The sequence below is a fragment of the Hyperolius riggenbachi genome, chromosome 3 (assembly GCF_040937935.1).
Source record: "Hyperolius riggenbachi isolate aHypRig1 chromosome 3, aHypRig1.pri, whole genome shotgun sequence".
Taxonomy (NCBI): domain Eukaryota; kingdom Metazoa; phylum Chordata; class Amphibia; order Anura; family Hyperoliidae; genus Hyperolius; species Hyperolius riggenbachi.
Window position 1 is genome coordinate 288,413,970 of NC_090648.1, and position 26,151 is coordinate 288,440,120.

The 26,151-nt window shown below is 42.8% G+C and overlaps 1 protein-coding gene across 1 annotated transcript in view; it reads right to left on the minus strand.

The window, feature by feature from the left end:
* Nucleotides 1–26,151, minus strand: part of TES (testin LIM domain protein) — a 69,791-nt gene that overhangs the window by 39,298 nt on the left and 4,342 nt on the right. The window contains exon 2 of the mRNA XM_068272724.1: nucleotides 404–489. Coding sequence (XP_068128825.1) covers nucleotides 404–489 — 86 coding nt within the window. The remainder of the gene's footprint in view (nucleotides 1–403; nucleotides 490–26,151) is intronic.

The window sequence follows — 26,151 nt, forward strand, 5'->3', positions numbered from 1 at the left end:
TGACATGGTTAAATTTGCATATACCCTCACCTATGCGAATTCGCGGCAAAAAACGCGAAAAAAAAATCGCATCCGCATGCTATTTCATCAGCGGTGGAATCCAGGCGATTCTGCACCGCAATAGTGGAAACGAGCCCTAAGAAAAATCAGCAGGAAGGCGGTTCTATGTGTGTATGAATGACAATTTTAGATGGCAGCTGAAAAGAATGGAGAGAAGTGATAATCAAATCTGCATTATAAGCTGGTGCAATCCAGGTTCAATCTGCTGATTTCTACTGACATTTTATAAACAAATATGGAATCCACAACAGAGTATATTGTCAATTTTAAAATTAGCATACGGTACATTATCAGAATGACTGATGCATGAACATTTTATGTATGGAAATCACGCTATACTGACCTCCAAAAGTGAAGTTCAAAGCCCTCACATTTATCTTTACATTTTAAGCAAGGTGCACCAGACCCTTCTTCATGGCCTAAGGTCATCTGTCAAAACAAAAAACAAACAAAGATAAGTAAAAAAAATAAATAAATACATACATTAAAAAAAACCCACACTAAACTTGACAACCTTTCTGATTTTACAATTAACCGGAGGTGAGAGAATGTGGAAGATGCCGTCACCTTTACCCTATGCTACTTGTGTGGCTGCTGTGCAGCTTTTCTAGCTGCACATTTGTTTCAGGCCTATAGATACGATACATAAATCATTCAACTCAGATTTCTCACGTTATGGCATCTCCTATTTTAACCTTTGTTTTTAATACACAATTTTTTTTAAATGCTAAGGGCTCGTTTCCACTAGTGCGGTGCGAATCCCTGGGATTCCACCGCTGGCGAAATCGCATGCGGATGCGATTCCGCGTGCGTTTTTTGCCGCGAATTCGCATGCGATTTCGCATAGGCAGGGTCTATGCGAATTTAACCATGTCACTGCCTGACTCAATTTGTATTACTTTTCATGCGAATTTGCACGCGAATTCGCGGCAAAAAACGCACGTGCGTTTTTCCCTATTAAATACATGGGCTGCGATTCGCCTGCATTCCTCACGCAGGCGAATTCTGCAGGCCCTACCGTGCAGAAAAATTCTGCACAGAAAAACGCACGAAAACAATGACAAGTGGAAACAGTCCCATCCACTTTCATTGCCTATGCGAATTCGCATGCAGGCCACGCATGCGAATTCGCCCTAGTGGAAACGGGCCCTAAAAGAAAGAATGATGTACAAAGGACAAAAATAAAACCAAAAAGGTTATACCTCAGGTAGTGTCAGACTATGCTGGACCAGATGGAGAATGTAGCACAGCTGTTGCACAGTACCCACTTTGGGAGACTGCTGGAGGTGCTTACACTGTCTGCAAGGCAGACACATGCTATATCCCTTGATACAGCAATGCATCTGTAACCCACTAATTATCATGCGGGTTGGGAACGCCCAACGCAATCCTGCAACAAACATTCCTGTATCCAGTGCAAATAGATTGTGTGAACAGGCCTACAGGAAAGCAAGAGTCTGATCTACATGTCCATTGGTATTATTATTGATTTATAAAGCACCAACATATGCTGCCATCTTCTGCTCTGGAAAATGGTTCAGAAGTGTACCTAATGTGAGTAGACCTTTAGGCCCAGTTCACAGTGGGAGCTGTGTTGTGTCTGTCACGGACGGTTGCGTGGCCGCAGACGCGTCCTTGAACCGCCCGTGAAGAAAATGCGATCGCAATTGATTCTCTGCATCGATCGCGATTAAAATCGATAGAATCTGGGCTCTCTCTTCCTCTCAGCAGAGAACTAGCAGTAACTTAGGTGTAGGGTGCGGTCACGGAACAGCCGTGAGAAACGTGGGCGAATCTGGAAGATACGCAGTCGATTTTTCTGATTTCCTGGTAAGATTTGCGCAGTCATGGCAAGCGATCAGAAACTGACATTTCTTAGTTTAAAGACTTTTGTTTGTTTTGTTTTTTCTCCTTCCTTCCACCAAAAGGCAGGAGCCTGCTGCAGAGTGTCCCCGGCCCCCAGCTGTGCTAATGGACGATCCATCAGATGAAGTTGATAAGCAGCATGGCAGAACCAATTTATTTGGGAAAAAGTCAGACTCTCCGGCTACAATCCCAGCAGGGGAGCTGACACGTAGCTTGCTGCCCCCAAGCTTCAAATAGAGCCTTCGCCTGGGAATGACCTACTGTAAATCCCAAATGTATATAATATTCCATAAATTGCTATGTGTCATATTTCCTGTATTGCCAGACTGGCAGACCCTCCAAACTAACAGAGCATGCTGGGCCTGGTCTGGCGCTGGTACTGGAAAAGGTTCAGAACATTCTGAGGTAAAGACTGTCAGTTAGGCAGTTTGGAAATGCCCTGGCGATACCACAGGGGTCCTACCCCTCATGTCTGGTATCAGGGCGCTGGGTAAATCGGGACGAATCTGAAAATGTTAGTAAATCTGCCCTGACCTGTACGGTTCTGTGAGATAGAGCCTATATATGGTTAGATATGATTTCTGGTCCCCAGGACAAGGGGAGGACTCCTCTCATATTCTAAGGGGGTGTGTGGCTCCCGCCCTCACTCCCGCCTACTGAATCAGGGGCACAAGAATGGCAGAGGAGCTAAACTCAAGTGTCCTCCACTTTGAACATCATCCTGATTATATCCTTGCCAGCTTGAGGACATGCTGGCACCTGGTTTGTTTGGACTTTGAACTGAACCGAAACAAAAAGGAACTTTACAGGTTTTCCCAGAACGGACATCTTTCCACGAACTAAGTATTTTCTCCCTTTTTATTTTCATACTGGCTATTAATGTTTCCATAATTGTTGATTTTAATGATTTTCTGTATATATTAATTATTTATATTGCTTTTCAATAAACCGACGCTAATGTCAGTTTGTTTATTCCGCTACCCTATTATTCAGCCATACACAGAAACTGAACCAGAGTCTCTGAAGAGACGCTACTATTGTTTTGTTGCTAGCTAGACAGAATAGAGTGTATTAACCGTTTTTATTTGTACATCTAGGCTCAGCCAGTCAGTGAGTTCCTCTGTCTCAGAAAACAGAGGTGGTGGCAGTTATACCCTGAAATAATGTGTAATTCGTAATTACCGTAACCCACAGGGTCCCTTCTGGTCGGTCTGCAGCCCAAATTCTGGTGGTTTCTGCCCACCGATCGCAACCACAGCTTGCATGGTCGGTGTGCTGAAACCAATTGGAAGGCACTTTGCAGTCAGGCCACTAGGGGCCCTGTGACAGTGTCCCCTGTAAAAATAGGAACACAACTTAATGAAAAAGTTGCACTGCACATTATGCGATATCGGATGCCACAGTGGCCATGTATTCATTCAGACTACTGGTTGCATCTAGGTCCCGTTTGTTGTGGCAATTCAGCTCTGTAACTATTACACTGCATGACATGTTCATAGCTTATCTGTGGACTCAAGGGGTTTGGCAGTTTCGAGTTTCAGTCTGACTGATAAGATGAAGTATGAACGGTATGAACAAAGTTACGCAGAGCAGCTCTGCAGGTATGAAATGATGAATCTTTGTCATGGTGATGAAATATTCCCCCTTTCTGATTGAGCATGTGATGTTTTGCCTGTAATGTGGGAGTTCTCTCTTTACACTGACATGGATGAAGTCTACCAGAGTGCTAGAATCATGAGATTGAGTCGGGATATTCCTTTTCCATACCAGTTTGATCAGAAAGTTTGTGCAATGCCATTTGAACTCAGGTCTGTGGTGATTCCATAAGCAGCGTAACACCTTTGCATTTTTTTCCCTTTTTTATCATCAATTCAGATAAAAAAAAAAAAAAAAAAAAAAAAAAGAAGGAAGATGAAAAATGTTAGTGTAGAATCCAAAGGTCATGCGTTTATCTGGATCAGCACTGTCAACAGCTTACATTCACTTTAACCACCCACCCTAAATGACATAGTAAACCTGGTTAGACTTCTCAAGAGGGCAGTGCTGAATGAACACAATCCCCACATCAGCTATGACTCCCTACTACTGTATTGGTTGTTAGTAAGGATGGCAAGTTTTGTATGCAAATGAATGCAGCTTACAAAAGTACAAATTGAATCCTTCCAAGTATAGAACATTTGCAAAATCCTGCATCAACTCATAATTATTTGCATCTCACTGGCCATCCCTAGTTCTCAGTGGGGATGGTAAAATAGGTACAAATAGTTCAGGATTTATGCAAGTTTTATGTTAACTGTATGCAAATGTATACAGCTTTTTGTGACATTTGTTCCATTTTTAAGTTGCATACATTTTCATAAAAATTAGCATAACATTTTCAAAGATCATCCCTAATTGAAATTCACTAGGGAGGTGGGTCATAAACACTGATGATGTGGACTACATTACTGCCAGGGATACAGCCCCCACGCAATGCCACAGACAGGAGGTGCTGAGTGAGAGGGAACTGCATGCTGTTGGTTGTATAGACTAAGAGCTAGTCCACACTAGGTCCGGAAACGTATCCGTGGCTGCGTTTTTCAAACCGGATGAAAAAAAAACACGGAGTCCCGGATACTAATGTTGATAATAGCAGCCAGCCTCACCCAAGTAAAAAACGGATCCGTCTGCGTTTGTGGGGATCCGTTTTCAAAACCTGAACGGAAGGTCCGGATCTGCTGCATTTTCACGCAACGGATCAGGACCACGGATACACGCAGGGGGTAGTGAAAGCAATGAGAAAACGCATCTCCAGCTCCACAGGCAAAAAACGGATGTTAAAACGGATAGCCTGAGCTTTATGATTGGCCCAAAAAAATCCTCCCACTCCTTCCTAATGATGGAGACGTGTTCTGTCTGTTAAACAAGGTGTGTATGATGATCTGCAGATCTCATAGACCATGAATGCATTTTGCAGGAACAGATCTTTTGCAGATACTGCAGATACTGATCTTTTGTGTCTGTACAGCATCTTTGTGTGCAGCATCCTGCAAAGATTTCTGTCTGATGGGGAGTTCAGCTCCATAGAATAGACTGTGTAGGTATGGCTCTCATACTACATGGAAGGGGGTAAAATTGGTCTGTGATCTTTCATTTTCCAAAGACTATGGTCTGATGTGTGTGTATGAGCCTTAAGCCTAAACGTTCAATCTTTATATAGTATATTCATTTTCTTTGTAACATTGTGAATGCACTTGAAGTAATTGCATTTCTAGGTTATTCAGTACATTACAAATGCACGCGAGTTTCTAAACTGCCCTAAAAGCACATTTCCTATTTGGTGAAGCAACCACATCTGTAATATGTGGTAATATTTTTTTACTGGGAAGTAATAAATATGAAATAACTGAACTGATCTGAAATCTTACTTATGCAAACAAAATGTTGCTGTTGCTACAGTGTCTTCTGGAAAGCTTTGCAGACTAGAAATAATATTCTGGGGGAGATTCCAACTTAATCCCAAAACGGAGAAAACCAGGATAAAATATTAACGTCAACCTGTTACTTCCTCAGATACAGTATAAGGTACTAGATACATATTACTCACAAAAGAACGTTTAAAGCAAACCTAACCTGAAAACAAACATTTATGAGGTCATTGTAAGTAGGGAACTGCCTGAGTATATACTGTACTATTGCTACTAATACAAACGACTCGACATCCATACAAGCAATGTTGTCCTCTTGTATAAAACGACCAGTACTGTTTTCATTAAATATTTGTGTTTTTGCATGTTACAGTGCTGTATAAACTCTCCTCAGCAGTTAAACACACATTAAAAGCACTTTGAAAACAAAAACACTTTTTATACTGTATATCCAAATACAGTTATCTAAAAGTAAATAATTTGTCCACATTTCATTGTATAACACAGAACTCAACTTACAAACAAAATTACAAATTCCACTTATTAACACTCTCCTACAACGGAATCTCTTTGTAAGTAGGGATGGGAGGAACTGTATGGCCTGGAACCCACTGAAAACCGCGAACGAAAACGCAACCGCTAGCGTTTTGTCTGAGCGGTTTGCAAGCGGATTCATGCGCGTTTTGGGTTGTGTTTTGCAACATTGTATTTTTTTCCCCAGCGGGTGCCTAGCGTTTTGCGTTTTTATCCTGATTGGTCCTGTGAATTATTTTTCATTTTGTTACAGTGTGCTGAACCGCAAAACCGCTCAGTTTAGGTTTTGCTGAGCGTTTCCGCTAGCGGTTCAATACTTTACATTGAAGCGCTAACGCTCCCAAAATGCTGCACGTCCTGCGTTTGCGTTTCTGAGAAACTCAAACGCTCCTGTGGAAGTTGCCCCATCCATTAACATTAGCCCAGCGTTTTGGCAAACTGCTAGCGTATCGCAGTGCTGCCAAAACGCTGCCAAAAGCGCTCCTGTGGGTTCCAGCCCTATGAGTTTGAATAGTCCATGAGTTTGAACACTCCATGGGTAGCCTATCTCTGGTCTACTTCCGGATCATGGAGGTTATCAGTAGTATGGAGGCTCTGGCCCGGCGATGCAAACCCTCGATTGCGCACCTGTGGGTGGGCCCGCTCTGCGCATGCACACAATGTCACGTTAAGAGCCTGCGCAGAGTGCATGGCCACGATTGAGGGCGCACGTCGCTGGGCCAGCACCTGCGTATGGCAGAGGGCCGTCATAGTGGTGCAAATGTTTTTTCCTCGCAGCAGACAGGACATGCATAAAAGCTGGCAGATCGTTGGCTGAGCAGAAGTTGGAGGGTGCTGTAAACAGGTCAGATTATCGGCAGAGGCAGTTGTTGGCCACCTCAGTCGAATTTAACCACTTCACCCCAAAGGGGTTTTTACCCTAAAGTACAAGAGGAATTTTCACCTGTCAGTGCTCATCCCTTTCATTTGCCTATAGCTTAATCACAATGAAATGATCTATATCTTGTTTTTTTCAACACCAATTACGCTTTTTGGGGTCAATATTTATGTTTAGTAATTACCTTATTTTCTATGCATTTTACAGGGAAAAACAAGGGGAAAAAAAAAAAAAAAACACACTATTTCTCCAATTTCATCCCTTATAGTTTTAATATGAACACTGCTACTGTACATAAAACCCACACATTTTATCAGCCTATTTGTCCTGGTTATCACAACATTTTAATTATGTCCCTAGTACAAAAGTATGGTGTCAATATATTATTTGGAAATAAAGGTGTATTTTTTCTATGGTGTTTTTTTCCTCACTTATCACACTTGCACACATCGGCAGCAGCATTATTTGACTTATGAAAACGACCTGGAGCCGTTAGGACTCTAGCAGGACGTTTTTATAAGTCTGGTTGTCATTAAGTGGTTAAATTACCGTGTGTATAGGTTGCTGCAGTTCCCATGTCAAAATATACAACCATTATTGTAGATATAGGGGTTGATTCATTAAGCTGCAGAGGAGCGCGAGTTATGCACACGGTAGCATGGGCTGCTAACTTACTCACGTTTCCTTCCAAGTAACGGCCACTCCACTCATCCTGCCCTGAGTCCTGGCAGGTCCAGTGGCTTTAACTGACGTGAACCCTGTACTTTGATTGGCCCAATAGGCTGCTTGTCACTTCACAGCTCAGGGTGGGCTGAGTGGAGTGGTCGTTACTTGGAAGAAGCGCGAGTAAGTTAAAAGTGCACGCCACGCTGTACTACCGTGTATAGCATTCGCATAGTGTAAGAATTAAGATATTTCACTTCTGATCAGGATGATCTGATCGCTCAAGTTATTTTTTTTCACTAGAAATTGCATCGTTAGTGGTCACGGTTAGGTTATCTGGTAAGACGCACAACTTGGCCAGAGGTCAATATGTGAACTGGCCTAAGGTAGAGTGTATGCTTGATGGAAAAAGTGAGTTTTGAGGGCATGTTATTTACATACAAAGTTAAATGGATTCTGCACATTTTTTTCAGTGCAATGCCTAGGTTCTGGGGAGCTTCAAAACTGAAAGTAGCATTGTGCTGTTGACAGCTGTGCTATGCACACCACCTGAGATCCAAGTGCTTTTTGCAACCAGCGCGTTACGGACACTTAGCATTACTACTGCTTTGAGAAAGGGGCCCTGAGTGGCTCCAAAATTTTGTGATTACACTTTACCACTAACAACTTAACCCATGATGGGTGCTTGATCATTCTGATACCTTTCATTCTAGAACACTTTTTTTATAGCATCCTTCCAAACGAAGTAATAAAAAGGTTGGAAAAGGGGTTTGTTTAATTGGAGTGTGGAGTATTTTGGCACTGATACAGAAGTCCGACTATGGAGTATTGGTAGCACATGCATTGTTTACATGTATGCCACAGACAAGCATCAGAGTGCCCGTTTCAGAACACTGATGAAACCAAAGGCGCATACACATGCTGTACTTTTGCAAACGACGGGTCCGTCAGACCTTCCTACGGGACGGTTGTTCTGCCGAGAATTGCACACGAGTACAAGCTGTCAGCAGACTGATAAGCGGATGAGCCAAAAACAGTATCAGTCTGCCGACAGCTTGTACTCGTGTGCAACTGTCGGCAGAACGACCGCCCCACGGAAGGGTCTGACGGACTCGTCGTTTGCAAAAGTACGGCGTGTGTACGCGCCTTGAAAGCTATGCACTTTTATGGTGGCCTCATGGTTGGTGGCATATTCTCTACCAAAGCAGCATACTCTTATCGAAATGACACTAAACTGTGGGGAAACAAAAAAAAAAAGAAAAAAAAAAAAAAGATACTTATGCAGCTTTAGTTGTGTAAACAGGTGTATATCATTTGGCTTTTTACTGACAATGTAACTTTAACTACATTCCATGCTATGTAAAGAAAGCTTCACTTGCTCAAAATGTGATGAGAAAAGCCAGCATTATTTGGTCTGGACTATTTTACACCATCAGCATGCGCCACAATATAAAAGGTGGGATTTTATATCCTGTCACATTACTGGAATGGGCTGCATTTATATTAAAAGTGATGTAGAGCAGACTAATATTGCATAACTGACATCCCTAAACTTTAAAACACTTATTATAGAGTAGCAAAAGAAACTAAGGCGATGTTCAAACTATGTGCATTGTGATGTGTTGTAAACATGCCGCAATGGTCCTTTCACAAATTGGCTCCGGGGTGTGTCAGGTTCCATTATAATGAGAGCTGAGCTCTACCGCACAACACGCACGCTATGCCCACATTACAAACTAATGCCGATGAGGGATCGTGCGCTTGTTACCAAAAGATGCCAATGTTGAAATCTGTTGCCATTTGCCACATGAAAATTGCAATGGATTCAGTGTTAACGCACCCTAAAGGTGGCAACACACCATACAATTTTTTAAAATATCTGTTTAATTCAAGAATAGCAATCAATTTTTCAAAAAAAAAAAAAAAAAAAACTGACCAATGTACCACAAACGTATCTTCAATTTTTCCCCAATCATAAATAAAATAATTGAAAGTTCAAAAAATTGATTGGAACTGTACAGGAAGTAATTGGCAATCCATCACAGACCATACAATTCTTGATAAAGTTGGTCCGAAATTTCCAACATGTCCAATTGGAAAAAAATTGGAAATTCGATTGTATTTAACAAAGAAAAGCTCCCGATTTTTTGGGACAACCGATCAAAATTATCGAATTGGCGAAAAATTGGATCTTTTAATTGTATGGTGTGTGGCCACCTTAATGGTTATCTCCACCGAGATAGATAGTTCAGTTTTTTGTGCTTGCTGGCTTTTCTTAAAATGTCTGATGGCGTCATGGGAACAACAACTGCTGCAGACACTGCTAAGCCACAATAAAAGCTCCATACAGACAAAAAACGGCTTCAGGTGTGAGAGAAAGTCCTCTCCAGGCATTAAAACACCTTTTATACCTCTAGCTCCCCTTTGCAATGATAAGATATTAAAAAGGATGACAAACACTAATCTTTGCAATCTCTAGAAGAGTCACATAAAACTTCTTTCAGATAGGAGGCTGAACTGCACGCTTGTCAGCTAGTACAGCATACTGTCTGCCGTCATGTGGGTGCAATCAAAATGCAGCAGATTGGCAGAGTTTCTATCAAAGCGTTTGTCTGTGCTCAATACACGGTCACATTACTAATTGGTAGAGCACCGCAACATGTTCCATCTCAGCACAGCTGCATTTAGATGTGTCTCCATAGTGGGGGCACCAACAAGTGCCCATCTGGTGCAAGAAAGAAGTTGACTCCCTGTATGAAAAGAGTCCTTAGGCTGCCGCAATGGTTTTTGAAAGTCCCAAGGAGCCTGCTGTCCCTACTATCCACATCACCCTGGCGGCACAGTGGTTAGTAATTGCAGAGTCCCAAGTTAAAATCTGGCCTAGGACACAATCTGCAGGGAACTTGTATGTTCTCTTCTGAAGCAATGTTATGCTAGCCATACATTCATCGAGTTCTAGAACAATACATTTTTGTTTGTAAACAAAAAAACCCTATGTAAATTGTGAAGAAGTCTATTAAAGCCCCACGCACTGGTAGTGATTTTAAGTAGACCTTATCCAAATTAATTGATCAGAGGTGTGGTTTGATCACTTAGGCTAGGTTCACAGTGGCCAGTTGTATAACACACGTTATAAATGACTGAATTGCAATGGAGACTGGCCATAGACTTTAATACGAAGCCTGCATGCAGCGAGTTAAGGCTCATACACACATCAGACCATAGTCTTTGGAAAATGAAAGATCACAGACCAATTTTACCCCCTTCCATGTAGTATGAGAGACATACCTACACAGTCTAGTCTTTGGAGCTGAACTCCCTATCAGACAGAAATCTTTGCAAGATCCTGCACACAAAGATGCTGTAGACATTCAAAAGAACAGTATCTGCACAAGATCTGTTCCTGCAAAAGATCCGTCCCTGCAAAATGCATTCATAGTCTATGAGATCTGCAGATCATCATACACACCTTGTTTAACTGACATTCATCTGCACATCAGATCCACAAGGATGGATTTTCAGATCTGCAGATGATTGTCTGATCTGCAGATGAATGTCTATTAAAACAAGGTGTGTATGATGATCTGCAGATTTCATAGACTATGAATGCAATTTGCAGGAACAGATCTTTTGCAGATACTGATCTTTTGTGTCTGTACAGCATCTTGCAAATATTTTTTTCTGATGGGGAGTTCAGCTCCATAGAAAAGACTGACGGTATGGATCTCATACTACATGAAGGGTGGCAAGATTGGTCTGTGATCTTTTATTTTCCAAAGACTATAGTCTGATGTGTGTATGAGCCTTTAGAATAACACGATCCGTTACTATGAAGAGGCCCATAGAATTGCATGGGCAATGAGTTGACATGCAGAATTGTTCTGCAACACAACTGAGCACTGTGAACAGGACCTCAAAGTTTCCATGAGATCAATGTCAAAGTGCAAGGTTAGAAACAGTAAGGCTCCTTCACACTATGGGCTCGATTCACAAAGCGGTGCTAACCCAGTTAGAGACTTTAGGCATGATAACCATTGCACCACTCTGGTGAAAAGCCAGTTTAGGTGTGATAAGTTTAGATCGCTTGCAAAGTCCCGCACGCAAAGCAGCGCCATTAATCTTTATACGAAGTGCACCAGTCTTTGCTAGCGTAAAACTTTTGATCAGCTGTGCACTGCGGTGCTAACCCAGTTGGTGATTAAACTTATCACACCTAAACTTATCATGCCTAAACTGAGTTTAGGCATGATAAAGGGCTTTTCACCAGGGTGCTAACTGTTAGCACCGCTTTGTGAATCAGGCCCTATGTCTGTTGTGTTAATATAACTGCATCGAAATCGACAATGTAATTGCATCTGGACAAGTTTTTGGCCTGTATGCTGCACTGTATGGGCTTTATTCACTAAGACAAATAGCATGCCTTATCAAAGTGAACCCACCTTATCAGAGTAGCATATGAACCCGCAGGGGCTCAGGGCAGGACGAGTGGAGCTCTCATTGCCAATTAGCAGGCATAAGTTCGGAGCGCTTGCTATGCTACTCTGATAAGGCGTGTTAACTTTGATAAGGCATGCTATTTGTCTTAGTGAATCAAGCCCTATGCATCTCATCACACTGAAAATGTGCAATGCAAATTTACATCATCGTCAAGTTGCGATCCTGTTTTTCTGTATCCAAAGCACAATGGATATAGTGTGAAAGTAACCTAAATCAGCTGAAATGACAGCAGATTCCTGTGCAACTGACCACATGTTTCCATTCCGCTCAACTGATGGAATTTTGATTTTTTTCCCCCTCTTTCAATTCTAAGCTTGATAGCTATCAGTTTTCATCATTTAAACATCAAAAAGTATATTCAATCCGATTTAAGAATCAAATCTAAAAGGTCGATAAAAACAAACAAACCAAACAAAACACACACCACACACACTTGTAGGTGCATAGCTACCTTTGGTGATCTGACTCTGTACTCTCTAACGTGCTGCAGAAGAAGCCAGTGCTATACAAAAAGAATTCCCTCATCACTGACAAAATGAAATAAAAGTAAAGTGAAGGATTTATTACAAGTAAAGTTTTCTGCCTGGAGTTGGTGTATGGCAGATCCTCACTGCTTCTGACAGTAGGGAAATCTAAGTTACTGTGATGCATCTGCATAGCAAGGCTCCACTGGGGTATGCACCTCAAGATTTACAGTCTTTGTGCAGGAATGTGTAGCGACTCTGAAATGCTGTTTTCAACAATATGCATAAAATAAAAGAAACGTATTAATGATGGTCTTTGGCAAGGTTTGATACACATGAAACTGCCTTAGTAAAATTCAACAGCTTGTGTGCATATTTCCTTTAAGTGAGATGTACAAACACAGATTTCACCAAAATACATGTCTAAAAAAGGAGATGAAGCAGCTGTGTCTGGACATGAGCTGTGTCTTGTGTGTGCAAACAAATCATTGACTAAATGGCTGCTAATCAACTGAGAAATGAAGTGTGGCTGTTTCATTGCCATCACTAAAGCCGTGTGCTCTTATTGCAACTATGTCTACAGTGCAAGGCTTCCAACTTCATAATACAAGATACAAAGTATGACAAGTGTGAGCATTTCACATTCATGCACAATTACATGAGAGACAACTTAGGCTTTATTACCCAGTGGCATATCTAGAGGGGTACAGGAATGGCTTGTGCTATGGGCGTCATCCCTGCCCCTTGCTGTGCCACCAAAACTGCCACCCCACTAACTGAAGAAAGGAGAGGGCGCATAGTGACCACAGATACAGATATCTATACTCAGGGGAGTTTGCCATAGACGCTATATTACCCCAGATATGCCACATGTTCACATTGCATTCAGTGGGTCACATACGAGTAAAGCACAGCGTGCAGTGAAGCATACTTTCATTGTACTGTAGTCACAAATGTTCAGGTAGCATACAAACTGATCCTCCAACCTATTACTAGCGTCTGCTGGTTCAAACTACGAGCGCTTTTTAACCACCTTAAGACTACCTAACTCCTATCGGCGGCCGCAAGGTGGCTTCCCCAGAACCGTGTAATGCTGATTGACGTCAAGTCCTGGGGCGGAGATTGCAGGGCATCGCACGTGCATCCCTGCCTCCCATGGGGCCATTGCATGCGACCAAGGTGGGTGTCTGGGAGGGGAAGGGACTCTACTTTGAAGGGACCAATGAATATGGTAGCAAATAAGTTCTCCATCAGGTCTGCAATTGTGAGGACCCTTATGATTGGAGGAGGAAAGGTTTGAAGGTCATTGGCTACTTACGGACCATGTACCCTATAAATGTGTAACTGTGAGTGTTTAATGTTATTGACATACAGCTACAGCTTGACAAAGAGGCGGCAGGCCTTGAAACGTTGCTTATATCTCTGTAATGTCACTTTTTCAATAAAAGAGCATTAATTTAACCAGATGGTGCCAGCTTCATTTACTACATATGCTTCCCTGCTTAAAGGGAACCTAAACTGAGAGGGATATGGATGTTTCCTTTTAAACCAAACCAGTTGCCTGGCTGTCCTGCTGACATCTTTCACTGCAGTAGTGGTTGAATCACAGACCTGAAACAAGCATGCAGCTAATCCAGTCTGACTTCAGTCAGAGTACCTGATCTGCATGCTTGTTCAGGGGTTGTGGCTAAAAGTATTAGAGACACAGGATAGGCAGGAGAGTCAGGCAACTGGTATTATTTTAAAAGGAAAAATCCACGTCCTTCTCAGTTTAGGTTCCCTTTAAGTGACGGAGCTCAGCTCTGTCTAGGGTTGCCACCTCATCCCTTTAATTATTTCAGCCCGCAGGTATTTTTCACGTTAAAGGTAACCTGAAGCCCCCTAACAAATAGCAGCATAGAGGGAGCTATTGTGGCTGGGAACGCGAAGAATTACTCGCGTCCCCAGCCTGTCGGCTCCTGACGGCGAAACCGGAAGTGGTCGCCGGCGGGGACCGGAGGATTGGAGCGAGGCTGCAAGGGCACCGGACAGCTGCAGGGGGCTATTGGAAGCCCCAGGTGAGTAAAACTTTTTTTTTTTTTTTTTTTTTTTTTTTGGCTTAAGGTTACCTTTAAGGATGAGAGGAATTTTAACATTTCAGTGTTCCTCCCATTCATTCCCCAATAACTTTATCACTACTTCACAACTGATCTATACCCTGTTTTTTTCCACCACCAATTAGGCTTTCTTTGGGTGGTATAAGCAGTGGCTGGATAGTGTACTGGTTAAGGGCTCTGCCTCTGACACAGGAGACCTGGGTTCAAATCTCGGCTCTGCCTGTTCAGTAAGCCAGCACCTATCCAGTAGGAGACCTTGGGCAAGACTCCCTAACACTGCTACTGCCTATAGAGCGCGTCCTAGTGGCTGCAGTTCTGGCGCTTTGAGTCCGCCAGGAGAAAAGCGCGATATAAATGTTCTGTGTTCTGTGTACATTATGCTAAGAATTATTTTATTCTAAATGCATTTCACCGGGCATAATTAGCATTGTTTCTCAGTTTTCGGCTATTATAGTTTTAAAATAATACATGCTACCGTAATTAAAATCCACACATTTTCCCATCTGTCCCGGGTTATGGCAACGTTAAAATTATATCCCTAGTACAATGTATGGTGACAATATTTCATTTGGAAATAAAAAAAAAAAGTGCATTTTTCAGTTTTACATCCATTACCAATTTTTAGCCCAAGTATTTATAATAATATGCCCTCTCGGGAAGCCTGTGGTCCTTGAGTGGTTAAAACACCAGTTCATCCAATCCTTAATTTGATTGGGCCATTTTCAAGCTGCACAAGTTTGCTTATACATATTGCATAATACTGAGAAGAGGATATATTTTATTGTAATGTGGAGCTGGATTTACACAGTCTACACAGTAGACTTCCAACTGGTTTAGTGTATCATCTGTTTTGTATGACTCAACTCTAAAATGTTCGGTGAATGGCAGACAGCAGTAGCGATTTCTTGCAGAAGGTCATAAATCAAGACTTCCACAAACAATATCCTCATGTAACAAATGCTTCAGACATGCAATTATATCAGCTAAATAAACTTTTAGGCTGCTTACACACAGGGACGTTACTTGCAGCCTGTAACGCTCCCCCAACGTACAGCAATGTAACACAAGTGGGCTGTTCACACTGCCCACGTTGCGTTACATGTAACGCTGCACGTTCTTCCGAAAGTGCAGCATGCTACGGCGTTGAGACTGTTTGCACATGCTCAGTCATGTTGGGGAGGAGCGGAGAGCGGCCAGGCACATGGCTAATTAATATTCACTGCACGTTGTGACGTGCAGCGTTTACTTCCTGGTGCGGCCGCTCTGTGCGGCGATTGGCCGGCGGGACCACGTGATGCCGCATGCGTCCAAGAGTACGCATCACGGACGCCAGAGTGAGCTGCACAACGCGGCTCACTCTGACGTCCACATCGAAGAGCACCAGGCCTTGCGTTAGGTGCACGTTATGCGACCTTAACGTAGCACCTAACGCAACGTCTTGGTGTGCAAGTAGCCTTAGAGAACATTTTCTCCTAAAAGGCCATAACCAACCATCAGCAAAAATACTTTATAAAATGTGCACTGAAATATATATAAAAAAAAAAGTTACGTTTATTAAAAAAATGTAAACAGAAAGTGCAACAGAGAATTACTGTCAGTGTGCTCCTCACAATATTGTAACTTTATTAAAATATCTGAATTGTATGTGATCAAAAACATGGCTAATTACTAATTTACTCGAGCCTCTTTTCCAATGACATTTCCTCCGTGCCGCTGTAAACGTTTTACACACTTACCTCCCGCCATTATTTTATTATATTAGTAAGGGCCCCTTTCCACTAGCTGCAATCTGCTTTGGTAAACGCCGATTTGCCGTAAAAAAATAGCGGTGCTCATTTACCACTTGTACGTGTCATTTTTTCCTGAATCGCAATTGATGGGCTGCGCGATTCTCGTCGGGATCGCTGTCCAATACCGGAGGCTTATTACAAAATCGTGGGTAGTGGAAATTGTGGATTGGGCGATCGCAATGCAGTGCGATTGTGGTTGCCAGTGGAAAAGGGCCCTATAAAGCATTCACAAGCATTTGTGATGTGCGTTCAGTAGTCTGTCAAAAACCACCTCTCTTTATGATCATCTACTGCCTTCACCCACCTCAGTGGTTTTCACAACTGCTTACAAATGCCAAACATTGAGGAATAACGATAACCAACAACAATAACAGACTACTGCCCAAACTTAAAGAGGAACTCCACTGAAAATAATGTAATAAAAAAGTGCTTCATTTTTACAATAATACATAATAATAAAGGATTTAGTCAGTGTTTGCCAACTGTAAAATACTTTAAATCCCTGATTTATATTCTGACATTTATCACATGGTGACATTTTTACTGTTGGCAAGGGATGTAGCTGCTGCTTGCTGTTTTGGCAGTTGTAAACAGCCATTTCCCACAATGCAACAAGGTTCACAGACAGGAAACTGCCAAGAGTACGTACTCAGAATTTTTTGTGGGAGGGGTTTCACCACAATATCAGTCATACAGCGCCCCCTGATGGTCTGTTTGTAAAAAGGAATAGATTTCTCATGTAAAAGGGGGTATCAGCTACTGATTGGGATAAAGTTCAATTCTTGGTCGGAGTTTCTCTTTAAGAAATCCCTTGCAAATGCTAATGACAAATGCTTGCAGTGCTTGAGAAGTTGAAATGGTGGTTGCAGTGCTCAGATGTGAAATTAGATGTTTTTTGGCCACTGGGTAATTCCGCCATGTGTTGAATGTAACACGCATAGTGCTGTGATTCAGCTAAATGTAATTTTAGTGGCGTGGGTGGGTCAAGGGAGCAGTGTGATTTTATGTCACATGGGAGTCGGGTGAGTAGGGAGAACAATGCTCTCTGCCGCAGCATTTTACCAGAGGGATCATGATGTCACTGGGCAAAAGGAAATGGAGGGTCAGAAGCTGCTGTATGCACACTGGATTCTCTGCCCTCAGGGTGGCATGCCACAAATGGCCTAGAGGTAGAGGAAGCCCTGAAGCTCATCTGGTATGGGTGGGGCCCATTTAGTTCTGATGTGTTTTGATGATGGCCCTGGTTATGTCAGAGTATGGTTATCAGACTAGCAGTAAGGGCTGGAACCCACAGGAGCGCTTTTGGCAGCGTTTTGGCAGCACTGCGATACGCTAGCAGTTTGCCAAAACGCTGGGCTAATGTTAATGGATGGGGCAACTTCCACAGGAGCGTTTGCGTTTCTCAGAAACGCAAACGCAGGACGTGCAGCATTTTGGGAGCGTTAGCGCTTCAATGTAAAGTATTGAACCGCTAGCGGAAACGCTCAGCAAAACCTAAACTGAGCGGTTTTGCTAGCGTTTTGCGGTTCAGCACACTGTAACAAAATGAAAAATAATTCACAGGACCAATCAGGATAAAAACGCAAAACGCTAGGCACCCGCTGGGGAAAAAAATACAATGTTGCAAAACACGACCAAAAACGCGCATGAATCCGCCTGCAAACCGCTCAGACAAAACGCTAGCGGTTGCGTTTTGCGTTTTTCAGTGGGTTCCAGGCCTAATACATTTTTTACCCTCAATGTACCACGTATGAGCAGAAAGCATAGCAGACTGGTGCCTGTTACATTAAAGCATAATACTATACTGTGCAATTTTTAAATAAAGTTTCATATTTATATTTACATAGTATAAATAAATCATGATTGTTTAGGTTTTCCTGACTTAGCTACATTTAGCAATCTGGAAATGTAAAGCAATGTAAAGAATTGTATTTATAGGCTAACTTTAACAAATACATGTCTGAGCACTGAAACATGTGCATTAAAAGTTAGAAATAATATTCCATATACAATCATCAGAGGCATGAAGGCTACTTTCACACTATAACCATTGCGGTGCGCAGCCACAAAATAGGATCGTGTCACAATGGTGATGGAAAGTAGCATTGCACGTTTACCACGCGTCACTACATATACATTGCATATACTTATGCTTATGCTTGCACTCTACCGTCATAGATCTTCTGAGATCAGCACCCATGCAGAAAAGCAGTAGGAGTGCCCAGACTGTCCTTAAAGAGAAATTCCGACCAAGAATAGAACTTTATCCCAATCAGTAGCTGATACCCCCTTTTACATTAGAAATCTATTCCTTTTCACAAACAGACCATCAGGGGGCGCTGTATGACTGATATTGTGGTGAAACCCCTCCCACAAGAAACTGAGGACCGTGGTACTCCTGGCAGTTTCCTGTCTGTGAACCTTGTTGCATTGTGGGAAATGGCTGTTTACAGCTGTTTCTAACTGCCAAATAAGCATGCAGCAGCTACATCACCAGCCAACAGTAAAAATGTCACCATGTAATAAATGTCAGAATGTAAATCAGGGATTTAAAATATTTTACAATGGGCAAACACTGACTAAATTATTTATACATAATTATTGTAAAAATGAAGCACTTTTTTTATTACATTATTTTCACTGGAGTTCCTCTTTAAAGGGAACCTTAACTGAGAGGGATATGGATGTTTCCTTTTAAAAAATACCTGTTGCTGGTCAGTCCTGATCTCTTTGGCTGCAGCAGTGGCTGAATCACAACCCTGAAACAAGCATGCAGCTAATCCAGTCTGACTTCAGTCAGAGCACCTGATCTGCATGCTTGTTCAGGGGCTGTGGCTAAAAATATTAGAGACACAGGATCAGCAGGAGAGTCAGGCAACTGGTGTTATTTTAAAAGGAAATATCCATATCCTTCTCAGTTTAGGTTCCCTTTAAGTACCCTTCGGACAGTATCTTCGTCAGCAGGGGGTTAGGCAAGCACCTCTATATAATTAATAGGCTCTTTTATGGTAAAACATAGCTCTTTACTTCAAAACATTAAAAATGGGTATATAAAAGACAAGTGACTGTCACAGCGACAGCCCTCTGTTACAGTCAGCCTTTTTTCAAGCTGTTCCTGAGCGAGGGGACTGATGGACCTGAACTCTTGCACAGGACAGAAAGAAAAACAGAGAAATGCACCCTGTATGTATGAGAGAGCTTATCTTGTATAATTCCTGCTCATTTGTGTCTAATCACAAGTTGTAATTTGATCTCTCCCATGTCACATGACTGCCACAGTAGAGATGGCAGATAAGCTCATTTGAAAGCACAGGCTGTTAACAATAAGTCTGCTTCCATGAATCAGAAAGTAGAAAAAAAATGCAGATTTATATCAGCTGTAACAAAGAAATGTTTTTGTTTAAAGAGACTCCGTAACAAAAATTGCACCCTGTTTTTTATCATCCTACATGTTCCAAAAGCTATTCTAATGTGTTCTGGCTAACTGCAGCACTTTCTACTATGACAGTCTCTGTAATAAATCAATGTATCTTTCCCCTGTCAGACTTGTCGGCCTGTGTCTGGAAGGCTGCCAAGTTCTTCAGTGTTGTGGTTCTGCTATGAACTCACCCTTTCTGGCCCCTCTATGCACACTGCCTGTGTGTTATTTAGATAAGAGAGAAGAGAGAAGCTGCTCTAATTAGCTGGATAAATCGTCCTCTGAGCTGGCTGGGCTTTCACATACTGAGGAATTACAAACAAGGGCAAAGCTGTTTGCAGGAAGAAAAGAGCAGCCTGAAACTTCAGTGCATGGGGGAAAGAAACACACAAATGATCTCTTGAGATTCAAAAGGAATGCTGTATACAGCCTGCTTATGTATGGATGTATTTTCTATGTGTGGACATACTGTACATCAACCTACTTCCTGTTTTGGTGGCCATTTTGTTTGTTTACAAACAAACTTTTTAAAACTGTTTTTAACCACTTTTAATGCGGCGAGGAGCGGCGAAATTGTGACAGAGAGTAATAGGAGATGTCCCCTAACGCACTGGTATGTTTACTTTTGAGCGATTTTAACAATACAGATTCTCTTTAAAGGTTATTATACTGTTGTGTATCTTTTAGAGCAGAGAGGAGTTCTGAGTTCAGGTCCACTTTCAGCCTGAGTGAGACGCTGTTCAGCCTGAAAAAAAAAAGGCTGACTGCATGAATCAGTGCACTGCACCCTGAACCATACATGACGATTGGTCATCATCGCACAGCGCCACTAACTTGCCAGTGTGAAAGAGGCATTGAAATTGAATTGCATCACGGTTTGATGCGATTAAAGGGAACCTACACAGAGAAGGACATGGATTTTTCCTTTTAAAACAATACCAGTTGCCCGACTCTCCTACTGATTCTGTGTCTAATACTTTTAGCCACAGCCCCTCAACAAGCATGCAGATCAGATGCTCTGACTGAAGTCAGACTGGATTAGCTGCATGCTTGTTTCAGGTGTGCGATTTAACCACTACTGCAGCCAAAGAGATCAGCAGGACTGACCAGCAACTGGTATAGTTTAATAGGAAACCTCCATATCCCTCTCAGTTAAGGTTCCCTTTAGGCCTCTTGCACACTGCAAGCGATTCAGATTCAGATTCCGCTTTTTAATCAGTTTTTACTTCAGATTCAGATTTGCAGTTTGCTCCCTGCAAATCGGAATCTGAATCGGATGTAAAAACAGATTAAAAAGCGGAATCTGAATCGGAATCGCGTGCAGTGTGCAAGAGGCCTTAAATTGTCTTTTGCACTGCAACACAACGGACATAGCATGAAAGGAGCCTAAAACCCTACAAATGGATTTAAAAAGTAAACCTGGAGGCAGAAAATGAAAAAATAAAATAATTACATACCTCAGTTGTGAAAAACCTCTTGATGGTTCAGAGGCTTTCTAAATCTTCCTCGAGCCCTCCACTGCTGCCCAGCACCCCTTCGTCTAATGGCCACTCCAGTCAGAGTTCCAGCTTCTCCATACTGGGCATGTGAGAGTACAGCTCGCTCATGCCCAGTAAAACAAAGCTGCTTGTGCATGGAGAAAAAAGCGGTACTGAACTCTTGCATGCCTACTAGGATTGCTCTCGTACATAGCGGGATCTCTCGTCAAACGGACCCAGCACTGGATCAGTGAGCTCGAGGAGGATTGGTAAAGCCTCTGGATTATCCAGTGGTCTCCTACTAATCAGACAACAGACAAGCATCTAATGTTTAATCATATTTGCTTCAGGTATGCTTTAATTGCCCTGTCAGTCTTTGAAGGCTTACAAGTCTTGGAAGCGGAGACAAAATAAATAAATTATATTGAAAAAGATTTCAGAGGTTGAACAGCTCTGCCATTAGAAGCAAAGGAGTTCTTTACATAGAGAAGATATTGTATTTCTAAAATAAGGATGCCACATTCTAAAAACAATATACCGTATGACTAGAGATGGGCCGAACCTCTGAACCGCAATAGACTTCAATGGAGAGGCGAACTTGGAAGTTTAGAAAAAAAATTATACTGGCTAGAAAAATGATGGAAAAGATGTTTCAAGCTGTCTAATTCCTGGACAGAGACATTGTTGAGTGGGATACACGTCAAAAGTCTCAATAGAAAAAACTAGTTTTGACACAAACCACTGTTTTAAGGTCAGAAATCACATTGGGCTCTATTCTCAAAGACTTCCCGCATGCGGTAAAGTACATGCGGGAAGTTTGCACCCAAAATACCGGCAAGTTGGGATTCTCAAAATGTTCCGCATGTTTTTTCCGCATGCGGAAAAAGTGTGATAAAAGTGCGGGATTCATGCGGTAAAATTTCCGCAAAAGTCGGTATTTTCCGCAATAAAAGATCAATTCTCAAAGATGTTCAGGCGCATCATTTCTTCGTTAATTACCGAATTTTTATCACCTACAAGTAGTAGGTGATATATTCCGCATCCCATTGACTTTAATGAAGTGTGGAGGCTTAAGGGCTGTGCTTGGTGGACTTTAACTTTTTTTTTTTTAAACACTTTTTCATGCGACCTTTTTACCGCATGATTCCCGCATGAATAATGCCTGTTTCCGCATCTTTTTTCCCGCATGCGGAAAACATGCGGAAAATATTAGTGAATGTGGAAAAAATGCGGAGTTTACCGCTGGCGGGAATATAGCGGTAACATTTTGCGGAAAATTTGGCTCTTTGAGAATAGAGCCCAATGAATGTTGAATTGCAGGCCTAAACTGCTTTACAACATCTTGCATGTGTACACATCTGTCAGGAAGTGTAATCCCTCCTTTCCTCCCTCCTCCTCCGGAGGATCTTATCTTCCAGGGATTTGTAGGATGTCAAAAGCACGCTCACATACATTGGCCAGGAATCAAACCCAGGTTAACTGCTTGGAGGGCAGCTATGCTCACCACCAACACTACAGGCTGAAGTCAGCCTAGCTGGCCTGGGAAGGATGAAAAGCTAGGTGGCCATGCAACCATTCCTGCTAACCTAAGGCCCCGTTCACACTGCACGCGTTTCCAGCCGCGTTTTGGAAACACGTGCAGGTGGCCGACACGCACGACAGACATTGCATAGAGTGCAATGTCTGATGTTCACACTGCATGCGTTCCGGACCTGTGCGGTCCGGGAACGCATGCTGCACGCATTTTTTGTAAAAACGTGTGGCTGTCCCATTCACTTTTCAGTGATGGGATCAGCCACGCAACGCACGCGTTGCGTTCCGCGTGCGTGCCCGTCCGTGTTTGTAATGTGAACGGGGCCTACAGCTTACTTGTGTCTTACTACACATTGGCTTAAGACTACCAAATCCAATGCTCCAATATGGGGATGCTTCTCTGTTTGCTGTTTTTTTTGTTTTGTTTTTTAAGTGTGGTGTCACAGTTCACTCATCTCTTCAACTACAAGAAAGGCCCAGGAGTAGTCTTAGCTACCGAAATATCTATGTTATGGCAGGGCCCTTATTACACTTTCTCTTACGGGGCTATGGAAACCGTTTTGCCCATGCGATAAAGCGAGGTGCAAAAATGAAATCATGCCTAGCAGAGGATGGTTTCGATCCATCAATCTTTGGGTTATGGGCCCAGCACACTTCCGCTGCGCCACTCTGCAGTCTGCTTACATTTGTATACAATCTTCAAGTTTAAGAAGGGTACATTAGTTGAAATACTTACACTACAATCTATGTTACAGCAAGGCACTAATGACACTTTCTCTTAAGGGGCTATAGCCGCCATAGCCCCTTAAGAGAAAGTGTCATTAGGGCCTTGCTGTAACATAAGACAAAGACAAGACAAATAACATTTATATTGCGCTTTTCTCCTTGCGGACTCAAAGCGCCAGAGCAGAGCAGCAGCCACTAGGGTGCGCTCTATTGGCAGTAGCAGTGTAAGGGAGACTTGCCAAAGGTCTCCTACTGAATTAGTGCTGGCTTACTGAACAGGCAGAGCCGAGATTTGAACCCTGGTCTCCTGTGTCAGAGGCAGAGCCCTTAACCATTACACCATCAGCCAACATAGACTGTAGTGTAACTATTTCAACTAATGTACCCTTCTTAAACTTGAAGATTGTATACAAATGTAAGCAGAGTGGCGCAGCGGAAGTGTGCTGGGCCCATAACCCAACATCAACCTTTGGGTTATGGGCCGATCGAAACCATCCTCTGCTAGGCAGGATTTCAATTTTTGCACCTCGCTTTATCGCATGGGCAAAACGGTTTCCATAACCCTGTAAGAGAAAGTGTAACCATAGTCCCGCCGTAACAGATATTACGGTAGCTAAGACTACTCCTGGGCCTTACTTGTAGTTGAAGAGATGAGTGAACTGTGACAACACACTTAAAAAACAAAACAACAACAAAAAGAGAAGCTTTCCCATATTGGAGCATTGGTTTTGGTAAAGTCTTAAGACAATGTGTTGTAAGACACAAGCTTTAGGTTAGCCGGAATGGTTGCATGGCCACCTAGCTTTTCATCCTTCCCAGGCCAGCTAGGCTGACTTCAGCCTGTAGTGTTGGTAGTATAGTGGTGAGCATAGCTGCCCTCCAAGCAGTTGACCTGGGTTCGATTCCTGGCCAATGTATGTGCGCGTGCTTTTGACATCCTACAAATCCCTGGAAGATAAGATCCTCCGAGAAAGCTGTTGTGGGGTGCCATTTAAGGAATAACAATCAGCTAGGAGCAAACTAACAAGCCTACAAGAGCCTAACTAAGCTTTCCCTAACAGAGTGTCAGCAGCTGTCCCTTCAGTAATTACTGTAGACAGACGAGTGAGTAAAACGGCCGGAGAACCTTGCCTTTTATAAGGCGGGGTGGGGCTCCAGGAGTGAGTGTAGTCTGATTGGCGACAATGTGCCTGCTGACTGATGTAGAGCAGGGATCCCCAACCTGTGGTCCGCGGCTCAGTGACAACCTGTGGTCCGCCGAGCGGATCGTTCAGAAAGAGCCTCATCAGCCCGCCGACAGTGCGTACACACGCACTACTGTCGGCTAAAAGACCGCCCAGCGGGAGGGTCCGTCGGACCAGTCGTTTCCTCTTGTAGTGCGTGTGGCAGGAAATCTGTGCCTATAGGCTCCTGTGAGGTAAATCCGGGCCTGACTGCATGCACTGTATTGGGATACCATAGTCCATTGGATTGCATCGCAATGGTTGCAATCTTAAAGCGGAACTGTAGTGAGAGGTATATGGAGGCTGCCACATTTATTTCCTTTTAAGCAATACCAGTTGCCTGGCAGCTCTGCTGATCTATTTGGCTGAAGTAGTGTCTGAATCACCCCAGAAACTAGCATGCAGCTGCTCTTGTCAGATCTGACAAAAATGACAGACACACCTGATCTGCTGCATGCTTGTTCAGGGCCTATGGCTGAACGTATTGGGGGCAGAGGATCAGCAGGATAGCCAGGTAACTGGTATTGCTTAAATGGAAATAAATATGGCAGCCTCCATATACCTCTAAACTACAGTTCTCCTTTAACGTTGCACAGACTATTGCAGTGTAACTTTCTGTGTTAAAATGACTTTGCTAGGTCACACCGCAATGCCCCACTGAGAACTTAGCCAAAGCCATAAAGCCTGCATGCAGATCAGGTGCTCTGACCCAAGTCTGACCAGTTTAGCCATATGCTTGTTTCAGGTGTGTGATTCAGACATAGGCCTGGTGCACACCAGAGGAGTTTTTCTGAGCATTTTGAGTTTTTAAATCTGCTGCTAATGTTATCCTATGTGTCTGTGCACACTGGAGCAATGAGGTTTTGTAAAAAATCCATAGCATTACATTGGGAAGAGCTTTTAGAGGTTTCAAAAGCTCTTCCCAATGTAATGCTATGGTTTTTTTTACAAAACCTCATTGCCCCAGTGTGCACAGACACATAGGATAACATTAGCAGCAGATTTAAAAACTCAAAATGCTCAGAAAAACTCCTCTGGTGTGCACCAGGCCTTAAGGTGCGTACACACATGCGACTATAGTCGTTTGTAACGATCGTTCCCCGATCTTTACCAACGACGATCGTTACAAAAAACGAACCACCGACTATTAAGTCAAACGACGAACGAGCCAAATCGCTACAAAAGAAAGTTCTGTCTCGGCGGATTTTAACCAACGACGATCGTTTGCAAAAGTAGTACATCGTTGGAAACGATCGTTTGTACCAGGCTGGACATGCGCATTTCACTTTTTCTCCAGGGAACTTTACAATTTTATGCGCAGGCGCATTGAGTGCTTTTACGGGGTGTAACGTTCGTTCTAACGATGTGATCGTTACACACTTTTTAGAACTAACTTTACTCCGGTCGTTCTTTCGTCAATTAAAAGATCGTTCGTCGTTAACAACGAACGATCGTAGTCGCATGTGTGTACGTAGCATTAGTCCTGCTGATCTCTTTGGCTACAGTTGTCAGGCTACTA